This window comes from Pan paniscus, chromosome 20, assembly GCF_029289425.2.
Source record: "Pan paniscus chromosome 20, NHGRI_mPanPan1-v2.0_pri, whole genome shotgun sequence".
NCBI classification, from domain to species: Eukaryota; Metazoa; Chordata; class Mammalia; order Primates; family Hominidae; genus Pan; species Pan paniscus.
Genome location: NC_073269.2, coordinates 9535206 through 9559051, shown reverse-complemented (window position 1 = coordinate 9559051; position 23846 = coordinate 9535206). Strand labels below are relative to the sequence as shown.

The 23846-nt window shown below is 57.8% G+C and overlaps 1 protein-coding gene across 3 annotated transcripts in view; it reads right to left on the bottom strand.

Moving 5' to 3' along the window:
- Positions 1 to 7802: 7802 nt before the first annotated feature.
- The window catches only part of KDM4B (lysine demethylase 4B), a 188777-nt gene continuing 172733 nt past the window's right edge, over positions 7803 to 23846 (bottom strand). For 2 of the 3 annotated variants that reach the window (XM_034945664.3, XM_034945665.4), the window contains 6 exons: positions 23470 to 23578; positions 17369 to 17554; positions 17109 to 17273; positions 16306 to 16425; positions 10959 to 11051; positions 7803 to 10085 (listed from right to left, as the gene is read on the bottom strand). In XM_034945664.3, the coding sequence (XP_034801555.3) occupies positions 9909 to 10085; positions 10959 to 11051; positions 16306 to 16425; positions 17109 to 17273; positions 17369 to 17554; positions 23470 to 23578 (850 nt within the window). In that variant the 3' untranslated portion in view covers positions 7803 to 9908. The other variant, XM_034945666.3, reaches the window with a different exon arrangement.

The following is a 23846-nucleotide window of genomic DNA, read 5'->3' as shown; positions in this document are numbered from 1 at the left end:
CGAGATACACTCTAAGGAGACCCAGAGGGCAAATACTCATCTAGTAGAATGGAGACCCAGAGGGCAAATACTCATCTAGTAGAATGGGAACCAGAGGCAGAAACAGCCTTCAAAACCTTAAAGCAGGCCCTACTACAAGCTCCAGCCTTAAGCCTTCCCACAGGAACAAACCTCTCTTTATACGTCACACAGAGAGCAGGAATAGCTCTTGGAGTCATTACTCAGACTCGTGAGACAACCCTACAACTAGTGGTGTACCTAAGGAAATTGACGTAGTAGCAAAAGCCTGGCCTCACTGCTTACAGGTAGTTGCGGCGATGGCCATCTTAGTATCAGAAGCTATCAAAATAATATAAGGAAAGGATCTCACTGTCCAGACTACTCATGATGTAAATGGCATACTAGGTGCCAAAGGAACTTTATGGCTATTAGATAACCGCCTGCTTAGATACCAGGTGTTACTTGAGGGAATGGTCCTTCAAATACGCATGTGTGCACCCCTCAATCCTGCCACTTTTCTCCCAGAGGATGGGAAACCAATCGAGCATGACTGCCAACAAATTATAGTCCAGACTTAGGCCGCCTGAGAGGATCTCTTAGAAGTCCGCTTAGCTAATCCTGACCTTAATCCATATACCAATGGAAGTTCACTTGTGGAGAATGGGATATGAAGGGCAGGTTATGCCATAGTTATGTAACAGTACTTGAAAGTAAGCCTCTTCCCCCAAGGACCAGCGCTCAGTTAGCAGAACTAGTGGCACTTACCTGAGCCTTAGAACTGGGAAAGGGAAAAAGAACGTGTATACAGATAGCGAGTATGTTTATCTAATCCTACATGCCCATGCTGCAATATGGAAAGAAAAGGAGTTCCTAACCTCTGGGGGAACCCCCATTAAATACCACAAGGAAATCATGGAGCTATTGCATGCAGTGCAAAAACCCCAAGGAGGTGGCAGTCTTACACTGCTGAAGCTATCAAAAAGGGGAAGGAGAGGCAGGAAGACCAGCAGAGAGGAAAGAGAGAGAGACAGAAAGTCAAAGAGAGAAAGAAAGAGAGAGAGAGGGGAAAGACAGAAAGTCAAAGAAAGAAGGAAAGAGAGAAAGAGAGGAAGAGACAGAGACAAAGAGGGAGTCAGAGAGAGAGAGAAAGAGAGAGACAGAAAGTCAAAGAGAGAAGGAAAGAGAGAAAGAGAGAGATAGAAGTAGTAAAGAAAAAAACAGTGTACCCTATGCCTTTAAAAGCCTGGGTAAATTTAAAAGCTACAATTGTTAATTGGAGGTCTTCTCCATGACCCTGTAACACTCCAATACCACCTTGTTGTCAGCGTAAACAGGGGCATAGCCTGAAAGCACTGAGGCCACTGACAACCTGTAGCTTTCCTATCAAAAATCCTTAACTCAGCAGGTTTCCTAATAGGGGATCTAAATCCTAATTACAAAGGTCTGACCAGACCTAGAAGGTACTCCCTTCAGGACAGGACGATAGATGGTTCCTCTCCGGTGATTAAGGGAAAAAGACACAATGCGTATTAAAATTGCCTAATAATTGGTTGCTCAAACGTGAGAGCTGTTTGCACTCAGCCAAACCTTAAAGTACTTACAGAATCAGGAAGGAGCCATCTATACCAATTCTAAGTTAATATGGACTGAACGAGGTCTTATTAATAGCAAAGAATAATTGAAATCCCAGACTTACAAGGTTTTCAACAAAAGTAAAGTTTGCTAAAAGTTAACAACAGTGTAACATGTATTATCCTAACTTCTAATCTTGTGGAAATCAGACCGTATCAGTGCCCCTCAAAGCTCAACTCCATCAGCACAGAGCCGTACAACTAATACCCCTACTTACAGGGTTAGGAATGGCCACTGCTACAGGAATCAGAATAGCAGGTTTGTCCACTTCACTATCCTACTACCACACACTCTCAAAGGATTTCTCAGACAGTTTGCAAGAAATAACAAAATCTATCCTTACTCTACAATCCCAAATAGACTCTTTGGCATCAGTGACTCTCCAAAACCGTCAAGGTCTAGACCTCCTCACTGCTGAGAAAGGAGGATTTTGCACCTTCTTAGGGGAAGAGCATTGTTTTTCCACTAATCAGTCAGGGATAATAGGAGACGCCGCCTGGCGTTTACAGGAAAAGGCTTCTGAAATCAGACAATGCCTTTCAAACTCTTATAACAACCTCTGGAATTGGGCGACATGGCTTTTCCCCTTTCTAGGTCCTGTGACAGCCATCTTGCTATTACTTGCCTTCAGGCCCTGTATTTTTAACCTCCTTGTCAAATTTGTTTCCTCTAGGATTGAGGCCATCAAGCTACAGATGATCTTACAAATGGAACCCCAAATGAGCTCAACTAACAACTTCTACTGAGGACCCCTGGACCAACCTGCTGGCCCTTTCACTGGCCTAAACAGTTCCCCTCTGGAGGACACCACAACTGCAGGGCCCCTTCTTCGCCCCTATCCAGCAGGAAGTAGCTAGAGCAGTCATTGCCCAATTCCCAACAGCAGTTGGGGTGTCCTGTTTAGAGGGGGGATTGAGAGGTGAAGTCAGCTGGACTTCCTGGGTTGAGTGGGAACTTGGAGAACTTTTTTGTCTTACAAGAGGTTTGTAAAATGCACCAATCAGCACTCTGTAAAAATGCACCAATCAGCGCTCTGTAGCTAGAGGTTTGTAAAATGCACCAATCAGCACTCTGTAAAATGGATCAATCAGCACTCTGTAAAATGGACCAATCAGCAGGACATGGGCAGGGACAAATAAGGGAAAAAATTGGCCAGCCCAGGCAGCAGCGGCAACCTGCTCGGGTCCCCTCCCACGCTGTGGAAGCTTTGTTCTTTTGCTGTTCACAATAAATCTTGCTCCTCGCTTTTTGGGTCCAAGACACCTTTAAGAGCTGTAACACTCACTGTGAAGGTCCGTGGCTTCATTCTTATTTTAACATTTTTTAATTTTATTATTTTTTTTGAGACACAGTCTTGCTCTGTCGCCCAGGCTGGAGTGCAGTGGTGTGATCTCGGCTCACTGCAAGATCCACCTCCCAGGTTCACACCATTCTCCTGCCTCAGCCTCCTGAGCAGCTGGGACTACAGGCGCCTGCCACCACACCTGGCTAATTTTTTTTGTATTTTTTAGCAGAGATGGGGTTTCACCGTGTTAGCCAGGATGGTCTCAATCTCCTGAAGTTGTGATCTGCCCGCCTCGGCCTCCCAAAGTGCTGGGATTACAGGCCTGAGCCACTGCGCCCGGCCTGCGGCTTCATTCTTGAAGTCAGCGAGACCATGCACCCACCAGAAGGAACCAACTCCGGACATAAGACCACGGTTGGTGAGTGTGGGAGACAGCCATGACCACCCTGGGCTAAGTCCTGGGCCATCTGTACTAGTTGCTACATCATCCTCCATGGCTCTCAGACCCACCCATGGGGAATCCACATGCCAAGTTCATGCCTGTCCTTCTGTCGGGTCCTCCCTCCAGAGCCTTCGCCTCCCGGGTCCTTCCAGAGCCTGACTTCCACCAACACCAGGACTCACAGAACCCCCTGCCACTTCCTGGGGACCAAGACCATATCCTTACCCTCTCAGGGGAGGTGGGAGGTGGCAGTCACAGGACCAGGCAATTAGGGATGGGGCTATTGATCTGTGATGGGGAAACAGACATTGCGGTGGTGGCTTGACTAATGGCCCCCAAAAAGATCTGTCCACATCTTCTTCTCCAGAACCTTGGGCTGTGCCCTTTTCATTGAAGAGTGCCTGTGCAGATGTAATTAAGGATCTTGAGATTTGGAGATCATCCTGGACTATGTGGGTGGACCCTAAGTCCCATTACAAGTGTCCTTATATTAGACACACACAGCAGACATGGAGAAGAGGAGGAGAGGGGTGTGTAACCCCAGAGGCAGAGACTGCAGTGATTTGGCCACAAGCCCAGGAACACCTGGGGCCACCAGAAGCTGGAAGAGGTGGGGAAGGATCCCCCTGGACTCTTGGGAGGGGGCGTGGCCCTGCTGACACCTTGATCTCAGACTTCTGGCCTCCAGGGCTGGGAGATCTCTGTTGTTGAAGCTCCCCAGTTTGCAGCACTCTGATGAGTACGGGGGCGAGAGGGCAACAGATGTTCTGGAACCAGCAGGGGCCCTGGGAAGGGGTGGGGGACACAGAGACTCTTTTCAAACTCCCGGTTTGGCACCCATACTTTGGGCTTTGTGTTTCTTTTTTTCTATTTTTTTTTTTTTTTTTTTTTTGAGATGGAGTCTTGCTCTTGTTGTCCAGGCTGGAGTGAAATGGCACGCGCTTGGCTCACTGCAACCTCTGCCTCCCGGCTTCTAGTGATTCTCCTGCCTCCGCCTCCCGAGTAGCTGGGATTACAGGCACTCACCACCATGCCTGGCTAATTTTTTGTATTTTTAGCAGAAACGGGGTTTCTCCATGTTGGCCAGGCTGGTCTCAAACTCCTGAACTCAGGTGATCAGCCCACCTCAGCCTCCCAAAGTGCTGGGATTATAGGCGTGAGCCACCGTACACGGCTGGCTTTGTGTTTCTAAAGCAGCTGCTGGGGCTGGTGGGGGTGGAGGCTGTCGTGGCCACAAGGACCCCCTCCTCCGTCTGGAAGCTGCAGGGAAGGGAGGCATTTGTCCCTGTCACCGAGTTAGCTGGGAGGCACGGATGCCCTGAGCCACCCACTCTTCCGCCCGCCTCCTGGCTGCTGTCACCCCTCACACTGCCTGCAGCAGCAAATAATTTTTATATTCTCCATTAACAGAGCAGCAGCGCTGAGTAAATCTAATCCGTAAATAACCCTCCCCGGGCTGGTGCCAAGGCCCCAGGCGTGTCCCCCAGCTTCCTTGTGTTCTGTGCCTGGTCTCTGGGGCCCCAGGAGTCCCTGGGAGCTTCTCTCCCTGATGATCATGACCAGGCTGTGACTCTTGAGTTCCAGAGCTGCCTCATGGGGCCAGGGGACAATTTGAGGTTGTGGGAGGAGTCGGGGCGGTGGCCACCGGGAGAGAGGGAGACACATTGGGATCTTAGCACCGTCATGGGAGCCGTGAATCTTGACCGTGGTGGAGTGGGAGCCAGAACTCTCCATTGCAGAAGGGGAGGGAGCCCAATCCGTGAATGGTGGGGTTGGTGGGGGGCAGCTGCAGGGGTCGGAGGCTGAGTGTGTCAGGCTCTCCCCGACCCCAGCACTTGGGCAGCAGGTGGCCCAAGGGTAGAGGGCAGAGCACCCCCAGTGGGTCGGACAGAGGGACAGATGAATCAAAGTCCCTGGTCAAAGCCTCCTTTTTCCACCCGCTCCTGCGGGTGGCAGCGGGGGCAGTTGGCTGCCCACTGTCCATCTAACTGGAAGCCTTTGAGAGCCAAGGTGGACCTGGGCACTGAGGGGCTGTCCCTATGGGAGAACATTTTGTTGCAGGCATAGAGAAAGGGTGGAGGCTGCCACCACCCACTTCTTCTAAGTCAGGGCTGAGCACATTTTTTCCCATAAAGGGCCAGATTCTAAATACACTGGGCTTTGCAGGCCAGGTGGGCTCTGCAGTGACTCTTCAGGTCTGCTGTTGTCGGGGCGCCAGCTGTCATATGTAAATGAATGGGCATGTCCATGTGCCAATAAAACTTTATTGACAAAAACAGGTGGCGGGCTGCATTTGGTCGGAGGGCTGTAGGTTGCCAGGCCTTGCCCTAGAAGGTGCCTGCTCTCAACGCAATGTACCCACAGCCTGAGTCTCTGATCTGCCGTCCCATCGGGGGGTCATATCTGTTTAAGAGTCCCTCTTTAATAAAAAGGGTGTCCACTGACACCCTTCTGGTGGTCTGTGACCGACCACCACTTACCCTCCATCTCTGACCCCGTTCTTGTCTTTCAGAGAATGCGTTAAAGATGTATTTTTGTTTTTTTCTCCCTTTTCCTCAGCAGTGTCCCCAGAGCCTGGCACAGGGGTTGCATAAAAATATTGCAGCTGGAATAAATGAACCAAACTTAGGTGCTGATTACGGAGTCTCACACACTGCCCCGAGATACGAGACCTCGGCATTGGGGCGCCCACCCCGGCCCGAGTGCAGACCTCATCGGCTCCGCACGGTGACACTTTTGGGGACCTATCCACTCATCTTTACTCTGCTCGGCAGACAGCAACGGCCTGTCCCAAATTGCCTTCCCGTTTTAGAGCGTTTTGGAGAACAATGGAAAGGATGCTGCAGGCACCACCTGCTCCTGCCACGGCCCCTCTGCCAGCTTGGGGAGGCTCAGGGACGCTGACCTCACAGGGCCTAGGGCAGGGGGGGGCACCCCAGAGGCTTTGGTTTCAGGCTGTGTCTGTCCCCGCACACGGGGAAGGCTTTCGAGATGGAGAAAAGAGGGACACAGTCTTTGTCGGGAAATCGCAGCAGGTGGAGCATCCAAGCCTCCTGTGGCCACAGGCTTCACCCCACCCTGGATCCCTCCTCCCCACCTGCAGCACACAGGGGAACTGAGTCCTGGCGGTGTTGAGAGGATGCTGGAGGCGAGAGGGCTCCAGAAAGGAGAGTCGGTGCTGGGGGCGGTAGGTGGACGAAGCTTTTTTGTCAAGGGCACCCTCTGTTCAGGACACAAGCCCTCGGCACAGCAGGCAGGTGGACACTCCTTCTGCAGAGGGAACGCCGGGGCCCAGGGAGGGATGGCCTGGCCGCGTCCCCCCGAGCCCTGGCTGCTGGGCCTGGGTTTCTCCGGGTGTCCCAGCCCCCATCCCACCACAGACACCCAGGGCCCAGTCCTGGGTCCCACCCCACCTCCACCCACTCCCTGCAGGTGACTTCATCCTCTAGTTCCAACACCTGCCAGCTGACGGCCCCTGACCGCCTGCCTTGGGGCGGCCTCCCCAGACCCGGCACCTTCACCTGGACGTCTGGTGTTCAAATCCAACCCCCTCCCAGCTCAACGCCTCCTTCCAGGGGCTCGGGTGATCTGCGAATCCTATTGGCTCTGCACTGAAAATGCATCCAGAATCCACCCGCTTCTCACTACACCTGACCCCTGCCCTGGTCCCTAGCTTCTGCCCTTACCCCGTCTCCTCCCCACAGCAATCACCAGAGGGCACCTGTGAGCACCTGAGTCAGGGCCCATCCCTCCCCTGCCCACAGCCCTCCATGGCTCCCACCTCCCTCAGGGTCAAAGCCCAAGTCCTTCCCGAGACCCACAAGGGCCTGCACACCCTGCCTCCCCTCCTCCCCCTCTCCCCTGCCTCCCTCTGCTCCAGCCACAGGGGCCTCTTCATGTTCTTGCAGCACACCAGGCACAGGAGGGTCACCTCCCTGAGGAAGGCTCAGGTCTCCCGTGTCCCCTCTGCCGACTCCAGGCCTGGTGGGGCTGGGCACTGAGTGACCCAGGCCAGGACTGCTGGGTCCCAGTGGCCATCCAGGGCCGTGAGCCCCAGCGCCTAGCACGTCCGCCAGCCACCACCACCATAAGCAATGCTCTCGGGGCTCAGGTGTAACCAGAACCGGATGGGGGACAGGGACAGGGCAGCTGCTGGCTGGGACAAGTGAGGCCAGGGCCAGGCCTCCAGGGAACTGAGGGGGAATCATGGGGTCCGCTGCCCCAGCCACCCAGCCTGGCCACAGCATGAGGGGCATGACAGCTGCCCCTGGGTGTGCTGGGGTGTGTTGGGGACCCTGGAGAGTGGGAGGGGAGGGACATCCAGCTCTGGAAGCAAACCTTCTCCCAGGAGAACGGGGCGCGGGCAGCCCCACCCCAGGGAGGCCCCAACATCAGTCCCCCTAGCACAAGCTCAGAAATGAAGACACTTGCCGGGGCATGGAACGGGGTTTCGCAGCGTTCATGAACCTTTAATTCATTATGAACCTAGAGGCAGGGACGTTAGGCAAAAAATACAGCGTATCCTTCATCTCAGGTGGGGAAAAACCAGGGCACTGGGTTTTGCCGCGTCTTTGCACAGAGTAAGACACAGAGATACCTTCGTGGGGAGAGCGTGCAGCTCCGGCCTGCCCTTCTGTGGCCCGTCTGCGCAGGCTGCCCCGGAGCCCACCAGGGGATGGGTGTGACCCCCAAGGGACAAGGGCAGCAGGGGCACCCGCCCGCTTCTTTACAATATAAATAGCATTTTCAAACAACATAAGAATACAGTGTCAGCGCCACGCCGGGCGAGGGCTGCGTGCAGAGGGACACCTCCACGTTTTGGCTGACACCCCCCGACCTCCCCGACCCCGGCCCTCTCCAGGGCAACCGCCCCCCTCCCCCACCAAGGAAATGAAAGGCTTGCTCCTGCGTAACACTCTCTCCGTTTCCCTTAGTCCTCTCTAGCCCGGGGACTGTTAGGACACTCTTTTATAATATAAACATTGCTTTTTTTTTTTTTTGGAGACAGGGTCTCGCTCTGTTGCCCAGGCTGGAGTGCAGTGGTGCAATCTGAGCTGACTGCAGCCTCAACCTCCTGGACTCAAGCAATCCTCCCACCACAGCCTCCCGAGTAGCTGGGACCACAGGTGCGCACCACCACACCTAGCTAATTTGTAAAAAATTTGTAGTGATGGGGTCTCGCTATATAGCCCAGGCTGGTCCCAAACTCCTGCCTCAGCCGTTTTTTGTTTTTAATACAAGCAAATTATCTCCTCCATCCCTCCCTGGGGCAGGAGACAGCTAAGGTGGGGAAGGCTCCCCAGAGGGGTGCAGAGCTGGCGAGGGAGAGGCACCTGGAGAAGGCGCTTCCCAGCCTGGGCTGAAGGCCGTTTTTTCTCTATCAGCTCAACCCACTCCTAAGAAGCAGATTCCCCTCAGGTGACAGCAGCGTGGGTAGGTGGAGCGAGGACACCAGGCCTCGTCCCTGCCCGGAAGCAGGCGAAAGGGGCCCCGAAGGCCTGCCTTGGCCCTGTGTCCCCCGACCTGCTCAGGGTTGCACCCGAAGAGCTGGGAAGCTGTCCACACTCACTACCAACCAGAAGGGCCTGGGGGCCTCCCTCACCCTGAGCCATGGGAGGTGCAGGGATGCTTTGTCTGCAAGGAAGCCTCTGGAACACCTGTGTTTCTCTCGGGTGAGAGAAACAAAGATAGACAAACCCTAGGAGAGAGTTTATTCTGCAAAGGTGGGCGCAGACGGAGGGAGGCCCCAGACCCCGGGGCTTCCCCTGGCCAGGTGCACAGGGGCGGCCACCAGACAGCCTGGGCCTCCTCCCAGCAGGCACAGAGCGGGCGCAGGCACAGAGCGGGCACAGGCACTGGCACCAGACCATCAAAGCCCAGGAGCCGGGGTGAGGCGAGAGCGAGGCCGTGAGTGACCGGGCTGTGCCGAAACCGGGGCGTCCTGCCCCCCCCAGGCTCACCCTCCAATTACCGGGCCTCTTTCCCTGCCTGGTCTGTAGCCAAATCATAATATTTTAAAACAACAACAAAAAAACAGCGAGATGCTCTGACCTCTCAGAGAATCCTGGTTCTGAGAAAAACAATGTGTTTGTTTTGTTTTGTTTTTCTTAAAGCCACAAATCTAGAAAACAACTTTGGGGATATTTTCCTTTGTTTTCCTTTTTTTCTTGCTTTTTTTTAAACAATATGTATTTATAGAAAGAGCCTCACAAAGGTGGTTTATGTACAGAAGTGACAATCTCAAAGGTTGCTCAGTAGGGCATTGCAGTAGCACCTTTTTGAGAAGAAGAGAGCTTACATGGTTTAAAATTCTGAGTAGTTGAGTGGGGTGCTCCCCCGGCCGGCCCCCGAGCCCGCCTGGCCCTGCTCCCTGAGTCTGGGGCCGCGTGCGGCGTCCCGCTGGCTCCTGTCGCCCTAGGGGGCACCCGCGGCTTGGAGGTGGCCTCTCGGGGGTCGGGGACACGAGGACAGGAATTCACAGCAAGCGAACGCCCGGGGCATGCCATGGCCTCCCCGCCGGGCTGAGGGTCGCCTGAGCGGCCAGCTGTCCTAGAAGGGGGCTCCGGGCCGGCCCTGCGCCTGCAGGAGGCTCTCCACGAAGGCCACGTAGTCCTGGCTCCGCCCGGAGTCCTCCGTGGCAAGCGGGGTGCCCACACGCGGGCGCTTGGCGGCCTTGGCCTCCTCCCCCGAGAAGGCGGGCTCCTGCGGTGCCCCCGTGCTCAGTGACTGCGGGAGAGCGGAAGCACAGTGGTTAGCACGGTGGAGACACTCTGTGCGGCCCCAGCCACTGTCTATGGCCTCTGAGAGGAGCTGGCTGGACACAGAGCCCTGATTGCTGTGGGGGCTGCTCAGCAGGCTCCTGTTTCTGTGTAAACCCCTGATCCTGCCAGCAGAGGGGCCCTGCACTCGGCCCCAGCCTCTGGCCCCCTAGTGGGGTGGGCACCCTGGCTGGGGCTGGGACCATCCATCTGGCAGCTCCCATCTGTTTTCCGAGGGACCCCTCTGCGGCTGAGCAGCTGTGGCCAGCACCAGGAACCTCCCCCACGGGCTCTGCCCCTCAACACCTCGCCTCTCGATTAGAAAGAGAATAAAGGAAGCCCATGAGGGCTGGGGGAGCGAAAGCTGGCGCTGCCTCCGCTGCCTCCAGGACTCAGGCTCCCGTTTAATATGGAAAAACCTCAGGAAAAGCTTTTTTAAGCTGACAACTGGGGTGCCCGTACTTCGCCTGTGCCCCAAAACCTGTGATGGTTCGGAGGCCGCCCTGTGCAGGGTGCGGCAGCGCGGGTCCTGCAGGGCACAGGGGGCTGGGAGGGTCTGCTCTGCATTCGTGACAAGGGGAGGGGCGGGGCTTCTCCAACCCTCCCTCCCCACATGAACGGCATCGCCCAGGAGCTGCGGCACCCGGAGTCAAGGCAAAGGAAGGGTCTCCTGCCAGAAGCCCATGGACCAGCTGTGCTGGGGCGGCCGGGACCCCCTTCCAGCAGAGGTGCAAGAGGAGGGGGTGGTCCACGCCATTGGAAGACGCAGTCTGTGCCCTGCCTCGTCCCAGACGGGCTCCCTGAGTCACCCGGAGCCACCAGGCCAGCCTCGCGCACTCACCAGCCGAGAGCGGACCCTCTTGGGCAGCTCCTCCTCCAGGGTGAAGATGTCCCCACGCTTCACCGTCAGCTGGGACCCGTCCTCAAACTCCACCTGCAGGGGGATGTGGCTCTCAGGGGCCTGGCACTGCCAGGATGGCAGGTGCTCCAAGCAGGCCACGGCCTCAAGAGCTGGGAGGCCGGCCCACTTGGGTGCATGGGGCCCGCTAGAGGCCACATGCAGCCGAGCTGAAGCTCATGTCCACCTCTGACACCGCCTACAGCAAACAAGGATCAGGCTGAGGGTCCCGTACCACGGGGCAAGGATGACGGAGGATGGGACAGCCTGGGGCAGAGGCAGGGCCCCGCAGCTTCCACATGGAGACAGAACACTCACCCCTCACCTCCTCCCAGCTCAAAAGACATCTGTCTCCATGAAGACACAGCCCCAGGACAAGGTGACAGCGTCACTGGTGGACACAGAGCCAGGCAGGAGGCGCAGTGCCCTAACAGGGCCTGGGAGGCAGGGGAGGCCGGGCAGGGGAACGCAGGGGCCTGAGCTCAGGAGCCCCCAACCAGAAGGTGAAGGACAGGGTCCCCGGCTTATGTGTGGCCCTCTGAAAACAGCTCAGTCACCTCTTCCCTTCAACTCAGAGAAAAATCACCCCCTTCCAGCCTCCCCAGCTGGTGCCTTGTTCTAGGCGGCAGATGCCTGACTGGTGAGGGGCACTGGGAGCACCCCGCTTCCTCCTCGTGAAGCTTGGTGCCAGCTCAGGCTCGCAGAGATTCTCTCAGGGGCCCTCTGGCAACACAACACTGTCCCATGAAGGGCGTGCCAGGGAGGGGCGTGTCTCCAGGCCCACCTCATAACTGCGATGGGTGCCGTGTTCCCAAGCCAGGAAAGGTGCTGGGGTCACTCCCTGGGCCTGACTGCCGTTCTGCTCCAGGGGGAGAAGGTTCCCATATCAGAGGGCTCGCTTTTCACATTTAAAAACTCAAAACAAGCCAGGCATGGTGGCATGTGCCTGTGGTCCCAGCTACCCAGGAGGCTGAGGTCAAGGCTGTAGTGAGCTCTAATTATGTCACTGCACTCCAGCCTGGGTGACAAATCAAGACCCCGTCTCAAAATGAACAAAATGCACACATTAAGACCGTCACAGAAGTGTACAAAAGTCACACACTAAGACCATGACGGAAGTGTATAAAAGTCACACACTAAGACCATCACAGAAGTGTGTCTGGGGCCAGATGCCCCAGGTAGTGTGCAGGGCGGGGGCCCGGGATCGCAGCACCTCCCTCTCCAAGGGAGCACAGACCCTGCCTTGGGGCAGCCAAGCCTGCCGGTCCCTGTGACTCCTCCAGGGATGGGTGGGGATGGAGACAGACGTGGGCCCTGGAGCAAGTGTCTGCTGTGGGTTCCACAGGCCTCTTGGCCGGCGCAGGCGGCGGGAGAAGCAGGGCGGGGAGTGCCCAGTGTGGACTCTCAGATGGCCGGTTGCCTCTGGGCCGTGTCCTGGGACGACAGCACAGATCTCTCGGGGATGTGTGGAGGAGCCTGCTGGGAACCAAGGACATGGGTGCCACCCTCTGCCCCGTCCCACCCATCTCATTTGTAGAGGAAAGCCACCGGGAGAAGGCCCCTTCCCAGCATCTGTCCGGTGAGGAGAATCTGGGTGAAGGAGTCCTAGTGTCGGAGCCCCAGCACCCCGGAAAGCGATTTCCACCCCCGGCGTGGCCAGGCTCCGTTTTGCCACGGGCAGCAGCGGGTTTTGGAGGCTCCGCTTTGCCACGGGCAGCAGCGGGTTTTGGAGGCTCCGCTTTGCCACGGGCAGCAGCGGGTTTTAGAGCTCCCACCCCAGGAGTCCCAGGGCCCACCTGCTGCCTTTCCCCACATCCCTGGCCCCGACTCGGCCTCTCGGATTCTGGCAGGCGTGGCACACAGTGATTCAGTCAGGCACAGAAGCAGTCTTGCCAGGAGGGGAAGGCGCGTTCTAGAAACTCAGTGGAAACTGGCTCAGGTTTCTGGGTCAGGAAGACTGCAGAGATCCGCCCCAGATTCTTAGGAGCACAGAACCGCCTAGGAGGACGGCGCTCACACTGCCGGGTCCAAGTGGGCTCCGGGGAAACTTCTGTGCCCGGGTCATTTGGGAACTGGGGGCTGACTGGAGACTCAAGCTGATTTCCTCCCAGTGGCCTCCCTGGAACCTGCTTTCACTATGAGTCTCCACAGGGCAAGCTCTGAAGGCGGCGTTTGCTTTTTAACATTTTGAGAAAACTGGATATACTTGCAGCTACAGGAAATCAGAGAGGCGTGCACCTCGGCCCGGGCTCCCTGTGGCGACGTCTTGCCTGGCACGTCTCAGAAGCATCTCGAGGGGTCACGTGCGAGGGAAACGTGTTCCGAGTGTTCCGGACAGGCGGGGAGGCTCTTGGGGCCTTGGCATGTGGGGGTCTCATCCACTCGGCCTCGCTGTCACCTGGGACCCCACCCCCACCCCCCGACCAGGCCTTGGCCTCGGGGCAGGCAGCTCCAGCCCCATCTCCTTGGCCAGCACACAGCGGGCGTTTGCATGATTGTGTGATCGAGGTCCTGCCGCCACCTCGCAGGCAGGCGCGCGCTCCACGGTGGCTTGCTGGCTTCCGATACCACCCATTCCTGATTCCACAGCCTCTGCCCCCCGCCCCGAGCACTCTGGAAATGTGACATCTTTTTTGTTTTTTTTCTTTTGAGACAGGGCTTTGTTTCGTCACCCGAGTTGGAGTGCGGTGGCGCGATCTCGGATCACTGAAGCCTCAACCTCCCAGGCTCAAGTGATCCTCCCACCTCAGCCTCCCAAGTAGCTGGGACTAAAGGTGCGTGCCACCATGCCCAGCTAATTTTGTTTTTTTGTAGAGACGGGGTTTTGCTGCGTTGCCCAGGCTGGTCTCAAACCCCTGTGCTCAAGCGCTCTGCCCACCTCAGCCTCCCACAGTGCTGCGATCACAGTGTGAGCCCCCTCGCCTGGCTGGCATCATCTCATTTCTGACTGTCTCATTAGCTCGGCTTCCTTGGGGTGAGCTCCCCTGACGCTGGCCCTGCCTGGGCTCTGGTGACATGACAATGATCCTGGGAGTACTTCCTTCGCCACCAGGGTGGGGGCTGTGTCGGCGCCTCTTCTGTGGGATGTTGTCAAGACCCACCCTGCGTCTCCCTTGTCATTTTCCACCACGGTTGTGCTCTGTGTACGTTATAAATGGCTATTTATCTATTCGTGTGTTTTCTATCATCTTCATAGGTTTCTTGAGGGAGGGAGAGAGACTGGCACATGCTCAGCCTGATCTCTGGAGTAAACTTCCATGGTGTTCTAGAGGTCCTGGCTCAACCTCCCCTCCTCGGAGTCCAGTCCGACCTGCCTGGGCCGGACTCTGAGGCTCCCAGGGCAGGCGGAGGGTGCTGTCACCGTCACACAGACCCCCCCCATCCTGCCATGTACTAGATGCACCAGAATGCTTCCCAGCAGAGATTTTTTTCTTTTTTTTCTTTTTTTGGAGACAGGTCTCAGTGTCACCCAAGCTGGAGTACAGTGGCTCAATTACAGCTCACTGCATCCTCGACCTCCTGGGTTCAAGCGATCCTCCCACCTCAGCATCCCGAGGAGCTGAGACTACACGCGCACACTACCATGCCCAGCTAATTTTTAAAATTTTTTGTAGAGATTGGGGGCGGGGGGGGGGGTCTCACTTTGTTGCCCAGGCTGGTCTCGAACTCTTAGCCTCAAGTGATCCTCCTGCCTCAGCCTCCCAAAGTGCTGGGATTACAGGTGTGAACCACCGCGCCCAGCCGGGCCTGAAACTCATAACCTGAGAGAAGAGCCGCCAGGTGAGCTGAGCAGGGATTATTCTCTTTTGCTGCTGCCCGGGATGGGCTAAGGGGTGCAAATCAACCTTGCCCTTGGTCTAAGCCTAACACAATCAGGAAGTCCAAGGAGCTGCCTGAGCCTCCCCCGGGGAAGGCTGGAGCTGAGCAAAAGTGACAGTGTCTGGAGATTGGTGGTAGCTCCCACAGGGCTGGCCATGGGGATGGCTTGTCCCCGAAACCACTCCCTTCTCAAGGAGCAGGGAAGACCCTGCAAGGTCCGAGAGTGGTGACCGGGTGGGGCCGGCCTGCATGGCAAGGGGGTCCTGGATGCTCAGTGACAGGTCCGAGAGTGGTGACCAGGCGGGGCCGGCCTGCACGGCGGGGGGTAGGGGTGGTCCTGGGCACTCAGTGACACTCGATCATTTCAGTTCATTCAGGTCTGGCGGGAGATGCGGGCAGGACCTTTCCTTAACGCAGCCTCGGGACCATCGCAGGGGTTAGGGTTTTCACCTTAACCGACGCAGTAAAGAGCTGAACTCCGATGTTTACAAAGAACTTGGGGCTCGGGGTGTGAGCTAAGGCCAGGACGTCACCAGCTGACCCGCTGCGTGACCCGAGGTGACTCTGAGTGAGGATTGAGGCTTCATTTCCACTCCTCAAATGGGGCAGATGTGACTGGAAGAGACAAGCTGTCGCCTCCTCCCGGGAGCCTCGAGCCAGGGGAGCTCAAGGGAAGTGCGGCACCAGGCTTGGGAGCAATGCTTCTAGCTGCTGGGATATGGGCAGCTCTCCTCCTAAAATTCCACACTTTTATTTCATTTAATTAATTAATTAATTTTTTGAGGCTGAGTCTCGCTCTGTCACCCAGGCTGGAGTGTGGAGTGCAGTGGTGTGATCTCGGCTCACTGCAACCTCTGCCTCCTGGGTTCAAGCGATTCTCCTGCCTCAAGCCTCCCGAGCAGCTGGGACTACAGGTGCCTGTCACTAAGCCCAGTTAATTTTTGTATTTTTAATAGAGACGGGGTTTCACCATGTTGGCCAGGCTGGTCTTGAACTCCTGACCTCAAGTGATCCACCTGCCTCGGCCTCCCAAAATGTTGGGATTACAGGGGTGAGCCACCATGCCCGGTCTAAGATTCCACATTTTTAAATAATTTCTCTTCCACAGTCATGAGAAGAAACTCACTACCAATTTGATTTAAAAAAAAAAAAAAAACCCAGGGGTACTGAGCTGTACACTCCAAAATGGTGAAAGAGAGAACTTATGTTAAGAAAAATTGAGAAGGTGTCTCAAAGGGAAATGTCACCCGAGTGGAGGCCCCTTTAGCTTTCAAAACAAACAAGCCCTGTGCTTCTAACTTAGGCAGGCGAGCCAAGGCTCAGCTGGGTCCTGCGGGCCTCACTAACCATGGCCCACACCCGCCAGTGCCCCAGGCAAAGGCACCTGGGCCAGGGGTGTGATCCTCTTGTCCCCGCACCTACAAGAAGAGCTTGGTGAAGGCATGGCGCGGCTGCCAGATCCCCCGCTTACCTGGTAGATGTGGCTGGTGACGGAGGAGATGAACTTGGCCTTGTAGAGGTTGCCATCAGTCCACCGGAGCTCCACCAGCTCCCCCTCGGAAGGAGGTCCCAGTCGGACACAGTCCCTACTCTGCAGGGAGAAGAGGTGGGAGGTGAGGTCCTGGCCACACTACGCTGGGGGCTGTCACTGGGTTTTAGACCCTCTCCGCGCTGGCAAGTGAGGTTCTCTGCCTGAAGCCCCAAAGCCGGCTGCGGGGGCCCGGGGTAGCGGGGCGGTGCAGAGCCCTGGCTGTGGATCGCTTTCTGCTTTGTTTCTGCAGAACAGTGAGCGGTGCTTTTCCTGAAAGGGCCTGGGGCCCTGAGGACAAGGGGACCCCGTGAAGGGATCTGGAGTCAGGCCACTCCTAGCTTCCCCCTGCCCCCACCCCCCACAGCTCCCCGTGATGCTCTCGGGGTACAGGTTGTCACTGTGCTCCCAGCCTCCCCCCGCCCCCTGCCCCACCCCACAGCTCACCGTGATGCTCTCGGGGTACACGTTGTCGCTGTGCTCCCAGCCTCCCCCCGCCCCCTGCCCCACCCCACAGCTCACCGTGATGCTCTCGGGGTACAGGTTGTCGCTGTGCTCCCACCTCCCCCCGCCCCCTGCCCCACCCCACAGCTCACCGTGATGCTCTCGGGGTACAGGTTGTCGCTCTGCTCCCAGCCTCCCCCCGCCCCCTGCCCCACCCCACAGCTCACCGTGATGCTCTCAGGGTACAGATTGTCGCTGTGCTCCCAGCCTCCCCCCGCCCCCTGCCCCACCCCACAGCTCACCGTGATGCTCTCGGGGTACAGGTTGTCACTGTAGGAGCCATCGTCGAAGTTCACTTCATAGCAGGTCTGCGAGGCGGCACCGATGACGCGACAGCGGTAGTACAGCCCGTTGCGGTTCTTGGTGATGACCACCTGGCCTAGGGACACGGCCCTCAGGAGCTGGACCTGGGAGGGTGCAGAGGGTGTGGGGGGCAGTCAGCGCGGGTGTCGGTGGGGGCGGGAGCCAGGGGCTGGGGGCAAGGAGGCGGGCAGGCACTCACAGCGTGACCCCCCGACTTGTGCTTGAGGCAGGTGATGGAGACCACGTAGGGCCAGTCGTCCGGCTCCATGAGCACGCCGGCGGCGTGGGCGCAGGTCACGTGGAAGGACGTGGAGCAGTGCTCGTAGGAGCACTGGATACAGGCACCTGACACCTTCTTCATCCGCTTCCGGCAGTACACGCATTTCTGGGGATGGGGACACAGGCAGGGGCATGGGGCTCGAGCTTCCCTAGGGACCCTGGAACGGAGTCCCCGGCCCCTCCCGGCACAGCCTTCAAGGGAGGCATCGCGGGAGTGGCCCTGTGCTCTGCCCAGTGAGGGTTCCCCTCCACAGCCCAGAGCCCACAGCCTCCCTGGCCAAGCCCTCCAGACCCACTGACCCAGCCTCCTGCTGCTCAGCCTCTGGGGAGTCCTCTCCCATCCCCCCTGCGTGTCACTGGCTGCTGGGACAGATCAGCCCCCGGGGAGTCCTCTCCCGTCCCCCTGCGTGTCACTGACTGCTGGGACAGACATTGAAGAGCCCCACGTGGTGTCGCTCAGCCAGAGAGGAACCACGTGGCGACAGAGATGTGCCCTGGGGACACAGAGGTGAGTGCAGACCATGTGACCCCGTGATCTGCAACCCCCAGGGCAGGCCACCCCCAGACACAGGAAGTGGGCTCGTGGGCACAGGGTAGGGGATGGGAGCGACTGGTAATGGGGCCCATTCTTCATGGGGTGATGAACTGTTCTGGAATTAGACGGTGTGATAGTTGGCACAACTCAGAATGTACTAAAAAACATAGAGTGGCACACTTTAGAATGGTTAGAGTGAAGGATTTTTTCTTTTTTTTTTTTTGAGACAGGGTCTTGCTCTGTCACCCAGGCTGGAGCACACGGCGTGATCATAGCTCACTGCGGTCTCCAACTCCTGGGCTCAAGCGATCCTCCCACCTCAGCCTCCTGAGTAGCTGGGACCACAGGTGCAACCATCATGCCTGGCTAATTTTTGACTTTTGTAGAGGTGGAGTCTTGCTATGTTGTCCAGGCTGGTCTCAAACTCCTGAGCTCAAGGGATCCTCCCGCCTTGACCTCCTAAAGTGCTGGGATTACAGGCGTGAGCCACCGCGTGGGTCCTTTACATCGGCTTTTAATAAGAAGCCCCGAGAGAAGCCTCCTTGGTGAGGAGGGAGCACCGGAGAGCCACCTTTCATCCCGTGAGGCTCCCGCTGCAACACCTGCCCGAGCCAGCACTGGGGCCCTGGCGGCCGCCACACCCACGCCAGGCCCAGCTAAGCATTTAATAAGCAGCACCGTCACCGCTCTATAAACCATGTTCAAAAGCCAGATAAGCCAAGGGCCTGGAGCAGCGCCGATCGACGGCATCGAGATCTCGTTATTAAACTGTAAATACCCAATTCTCCCATCACACAACACGCGCCAGGCATCACTCCAGCACGGCCTCCCCCTCCGGCAGAGTGGCCAGTGTGTAGGAGTGGAGGCTGTGCTCCCTGGGGGGGCCTGGGGGTGGGGCAGAGGCCCCACCTGGACACTGTCAGGTGGGGTTGCTGAGCCGTCTTGACCACGTCACCCACAGGCCTCCACCCCTCGGCCCAGGCCCAGGAGAAACCCAGCCCCGGGGCAGGCTGGTGCACAGCACCATCCCCTTCCGCCTCGTGGTGGCAGGCAGCCCGTGACCCTGCATCTCCACGTTGTGAAGAGCGTGCCCCCGGACCCATGGGACCATTTGTCAGGAGCTGTGCCTGGGGCCGAGGTTGCCCACAGCCACCCCTCCTAAGGCGAGGTCCAGTCACGCCACGCGCTGTGGCCACAGGAGGTCGGGCAGGCGTTCTTGGCCGTCACCTCCCTTCCTGGGAGCAGTTTGAAGACCCACATCCAGTGCTGGCCTGGCCCAGGCCAGTGTGTGCCGGGGAGTCAGGGTCTACGGCCCGGGGGGGGCCTGGAAGGGCCCAGGCACTGGTGTTTGGTTCGAAGCTCCCGGCTCGGTGTCCTTCCTCGGAGGCCACAGGGCTGTGAGGACGACGCAGGGTGGGCTTCAGAGGTCTGCAGAGCACCACGGACTGGAGGAAGCAGGTGGTCACCGCTAGGTACCACCCATGAAGCTGTGTCCTCAGCCTGTCACACACTGAGGCACGGTGGCTGTCCACCAACATGCTTTCGCAAACAACCCCAACCCCTGAGGAGGAGAGAGCCCCTCCCTCCTGACCGAGCCCTACCCCTCCAGGCAGGACTGTGGGCAGTGGAGAGAGCTGGTGCAACTGCCCACCCCTCCTGCTGCCCTGGAGGTGCCTCCCCCCATCCCAAGCCCCTCCCAGACCTCCCAGATCCTCCAGGGAGCTCCCGGTGCTTTTGCCCGCTGCCAGGAACCTGCCCAGCAGGTAGGTGAGAAGCTTCTCAGCAGCACAGCCTTGAGAACGTGGTGATAACTTGGCCCAGGCGGGCGGCCAGCCGGAGCCCCCTGACTCACCAGGACTGCCTGGAGCCCTGAGCCGGTAGCTGGAGAAGTCCTGGAGACAAACTGACGGATGGGTAACCAGGAGTGAGTGCCCCATGCCTGCAGCCTGCCCATGGCCCGCAAAGGTGGCTGGGCGGCTGGGCGAGCAGGAATTAACCGCCACCTCCTTGCAAAGCCCCATTAAGCAGTACAAGCGGGCCTTGTGTAAAAGGATTTTTAATTCATGGTTACAAGCACCGGTAATGAAGAGGCTGCGTTCTGGAAATGTCAGATGATCCATAAGGCGTCGGGGCGGGAGGATTTATCACTGCACCGCGCATCGTACCATCACTCCACCTGAATCATGAGGCCTTTTACGCCCACGTTTGTGGACTGAGTCACTGGTGCCTCGGAAGCATCACCCGCGGGCTGCCGGCTTCCTAATCGCCTGGCCGGGCACGGCCAGGCCGGTGTGACCCACTGCACACTCCACTCCACGAACGAGGAAAGAGGGCTCCCCTTCCAGATGAGCCTCTGTGACTGCCTGCACAGCCCTGCCCAGGTGGCCCAGCACCTGTGGGCTCCAAGCACGGCATCCAAGCCCGCTGGGCTCGTGGGCACCTCGCACCAGTGCATGGGAGCCCGGGCTTTGTGGCCGGCATCAGTCCCACCCTTGTGGGTCTCCCCAGCAGACCCACCCTGCCAGACTGATGTGTCTGCTTCCAGCCCCACCTCCACGCGAGCCTGAATGTCAACACCAGGCACTGTGTCCGTGGCTGGGAAGATAAACCAGGTAGGAAAAGCAGGCAGGACGCTGCTGGGTGCTACTGGCTGCGGGCCCAGCCTCCAGGGGCCCACGAGACACGTGTGCAGAGGCCGGAGTGCACAGGGACAAATGCGTCCTCCCCATCAGCGCTGCCACATGCACAGCCCTTAGTGGGGACGCGGCCCCAGCAACATCTGCATTTTGCTCTCCTCATCTTTTTTTTTTTTTTGAGACAGAGTCTTACTCTGTCGCCCAGGCTGGAGTGCAGTGGCGCAATCTCAGCTCACTGCAACCTCCGCCGCCCAGGTTCAAGCAATTCTCTCGCCTTAGTCTCCCGAGTAGCTGGGATCACAGGCACGTCCCGCCATGCAGAGCTAAGTTTTGCATTTTCAGTAGAGACGGGGTTTCATATGTTGGCCAGGCTGGTCTCGAACTCCTGACCTCAGGAGATCCACCCGCCTCGGCCTCCCAAAGTGCTGGGATTACAGGCATGAGCCACCAGGCCTGGCCTCCTCATCTTCTTTCTGGGCCAGGTCCCAAGGCTCTGCAGGAAGCTGATTTAAAGGGCCAGCTGAGTGTCATTTTCCAGCAGGCGTGGACAGCCCCAAGTGCCTTGTGCGCAGGTGGGCTACAGGGTGTGCAGCAGACAGCCCTGCAGGGCTGCAGCCCGGACCATGATCGGCCAAGTCCCTCCAGGCCCCAGGCTCCTCACCTGCAGAACAGACAGTGCAGGATGACCCCACAGGCTCCCACTGTGTGGATCAAATGCAGTAGGTGACACTGGGGGCCTGGGGGAACAAGGCTGCAGATTTGACAAGCCCTGAGCAGCTGCTAGTGCTCAGACGGGGTGGTCCATGCTTTAGGGAGTGGGCCCAGCTCACACCACTGCAACCCTGCATGGCGGGGACTGTGGCAACCCCACAGCACAGAAGGGACGGCCGAGGCACAGAGAGGTGGAGGAATCTGTCCCAAGTGCACAGCCAGCTGGTGGCCAGCACTGACCACTCCTGACTGCCCTGTGGCTCCAAGGGGTTCCCCAAAGGGGGGCCATCATTGCTGAGAGCAGGAGGAAGCTTCACAAGCCCCCACGATGAGGCCCCGCCACGCCCAAGGTGGCTGCGCGCATCTACGGGGGGCCTCAATGTGCACCAAGAGTGGAGCGGCAGAGATCCTCCAACTCAACCACGAAAGGCCAAGCAACCCAGGCACGGAATGGGCGAAGGAGCAGAACAGACGTTTCTCCAAAGACAGCATGCAGATGGCCAACAGGACTGTGCAAAGATGCCCAGCGTCACTGACCGCCAGGAGAACACAAATCAAACCATAGCGAGACCACCTCGCACCTGCTAGGGCGGCTGCTACAAAAAAGTCAAAGGTAGGTGTGAGTGAGGATGAAGGGAAGAGGAAAGCCCTGCACCCGGGGGGTGCGGATGGGAGTCCGTCCAGCCGCAAGGGAGAGCAGTTTCCTCCAGTGCTAAAAACAGAGCTGCCCGACGGTCCAGCAAGCCCACTGCTGGGTCTGTATCCACAGGAAATGACATCAGAATCTCCAAACCACAACCACACTCCCACATCCGCTGCGGCGCAACCCACAACAGCCTGAAGGCAGAGACATCGGCGGGTGCCCGGATCAACACAACGTCGTCCATCCACATGGTGGCACATCACTGAGCCAGGAAAAGAAGGAACTCCTGCCATATTTGGGTTGAATGAATGTGGATGAACCTTGAGGGAACTATGCCAAATGAAAGACACCACTCGCGCCTGTAATCCCAGCTACCCAGGAGGCCACGGCAGGAAGATCTCAAGGCCAGGAGTTCCAAACCAGCCTGGGCAACATAGTGAGACCCCATCTTTTAAAAAAAAATTGGGAGTTAACCTAATTTTTTGGCACGTGCTTGTGGTCCCAGCTACTCAGGAGGCTGAGGCGGGAGGATCGCTTCAGCCCAGGAGTTTGAGGCTGCAGAGAGCTGTGATCACACCACTGCACTCCAGCCTGGGTAACAGAGTGAGAGACCCTGTCTCTTAAGAAAGAAGCCGGTCGCAGAAGAATAAAGACTGTACAATCCCACTCACGTGGGGTCTATAACACAGGCAAACACACAGAAGCAGAGTGCTGGGTGCTGGGGTGGGCAGAGGGAGCTGCTGCTTAGCACGTGTGAAGTGTCAGTTATACAGGACGGGTGAGCGGGCCGCAGAGCCCTGCTGCCCACCACTGGGCCCGTGGTGAATGCTGTACTGGACCTCAGATGCTTCTTAAGAGGGTAGATCTCACGCTAAGCATTGTTACAATTGTTTGTTTGTTTGTTTGTTTTTGAGACAGTGCCTGGCTCTGTTGCCTAGACTGCAGTGTAATGGTGCCATCACAGCTCACTGCAGCCTGGGTATCCCGGGCTCAGGCGATCCTCCCACCTCAGCCTCCCGAGTAGCTGGGACCACAGGTGTGTGCCACCACGCTCAGCTAGTGTTTTTTATTTTTTTTATAGAGATGGGGTCTCACCATGTTGCCCAGGCTTGTTATAATTATTAGAAAAACAACAAAGATCAGACGGCCCGGTTGTGTCAGGGCACGTGCGGTGCCTCTGCTTTTGTGGGAAGGTGGAAACCGCATGGGGTGCTCGATTCTGCAGAGGATGCCCCCAAGGCCGCACCTGACGGGGCCTGCTTATCTCTGGCACCCTTGATGCCTTCTGACTTTTGTACCTTGCACCTCGGGGAAGGATTCAAAAAATAACACACCTGCTGAAGTCGGGGTCACTGGCTTCCTGAAAGCTGCCCACCACCCCCATGGAGACGCAGAGCTTGGAGGAAAGACCGCTTCAGATGGCGCAGGTGGGGAGCCGAGCATGGCCGGCAGCCCTACAGGCACGGGCAGGGTGGGCCTCGACCGCAAGGACCTACCAGCTTCCACCGCTGCTCGGGGATGGCGCTGATGTCCACAGGGTGGCGCTCAATCACGTTCAGGAAGCGCGCCTCGGGGACTGCGATGGCACAGATCACGTGGATCCACCTGGGAGGGCAGGTGCAGCGGGGTCAGGTGCGCCTCTGAGGACCTGGGCTGGTCACAGAGGGGCTGGGCGTGATGTGGCTGTCGGCTGGGTCAGGGCCTGGGGACCTTCAGGAAGGTCGGTGCAGGTGTATGCTCCACCCCATGCATGACACGGGGCGGTTATGTGGAGGTGATGGCCAACCCCTAGGCACTGGGGTCACACCCTGCAGAGCCTCAGCCCAGGGCAGGCTCCCCTCCGGCCCTCCAGCCCCAACGCGCGGTGCCACCC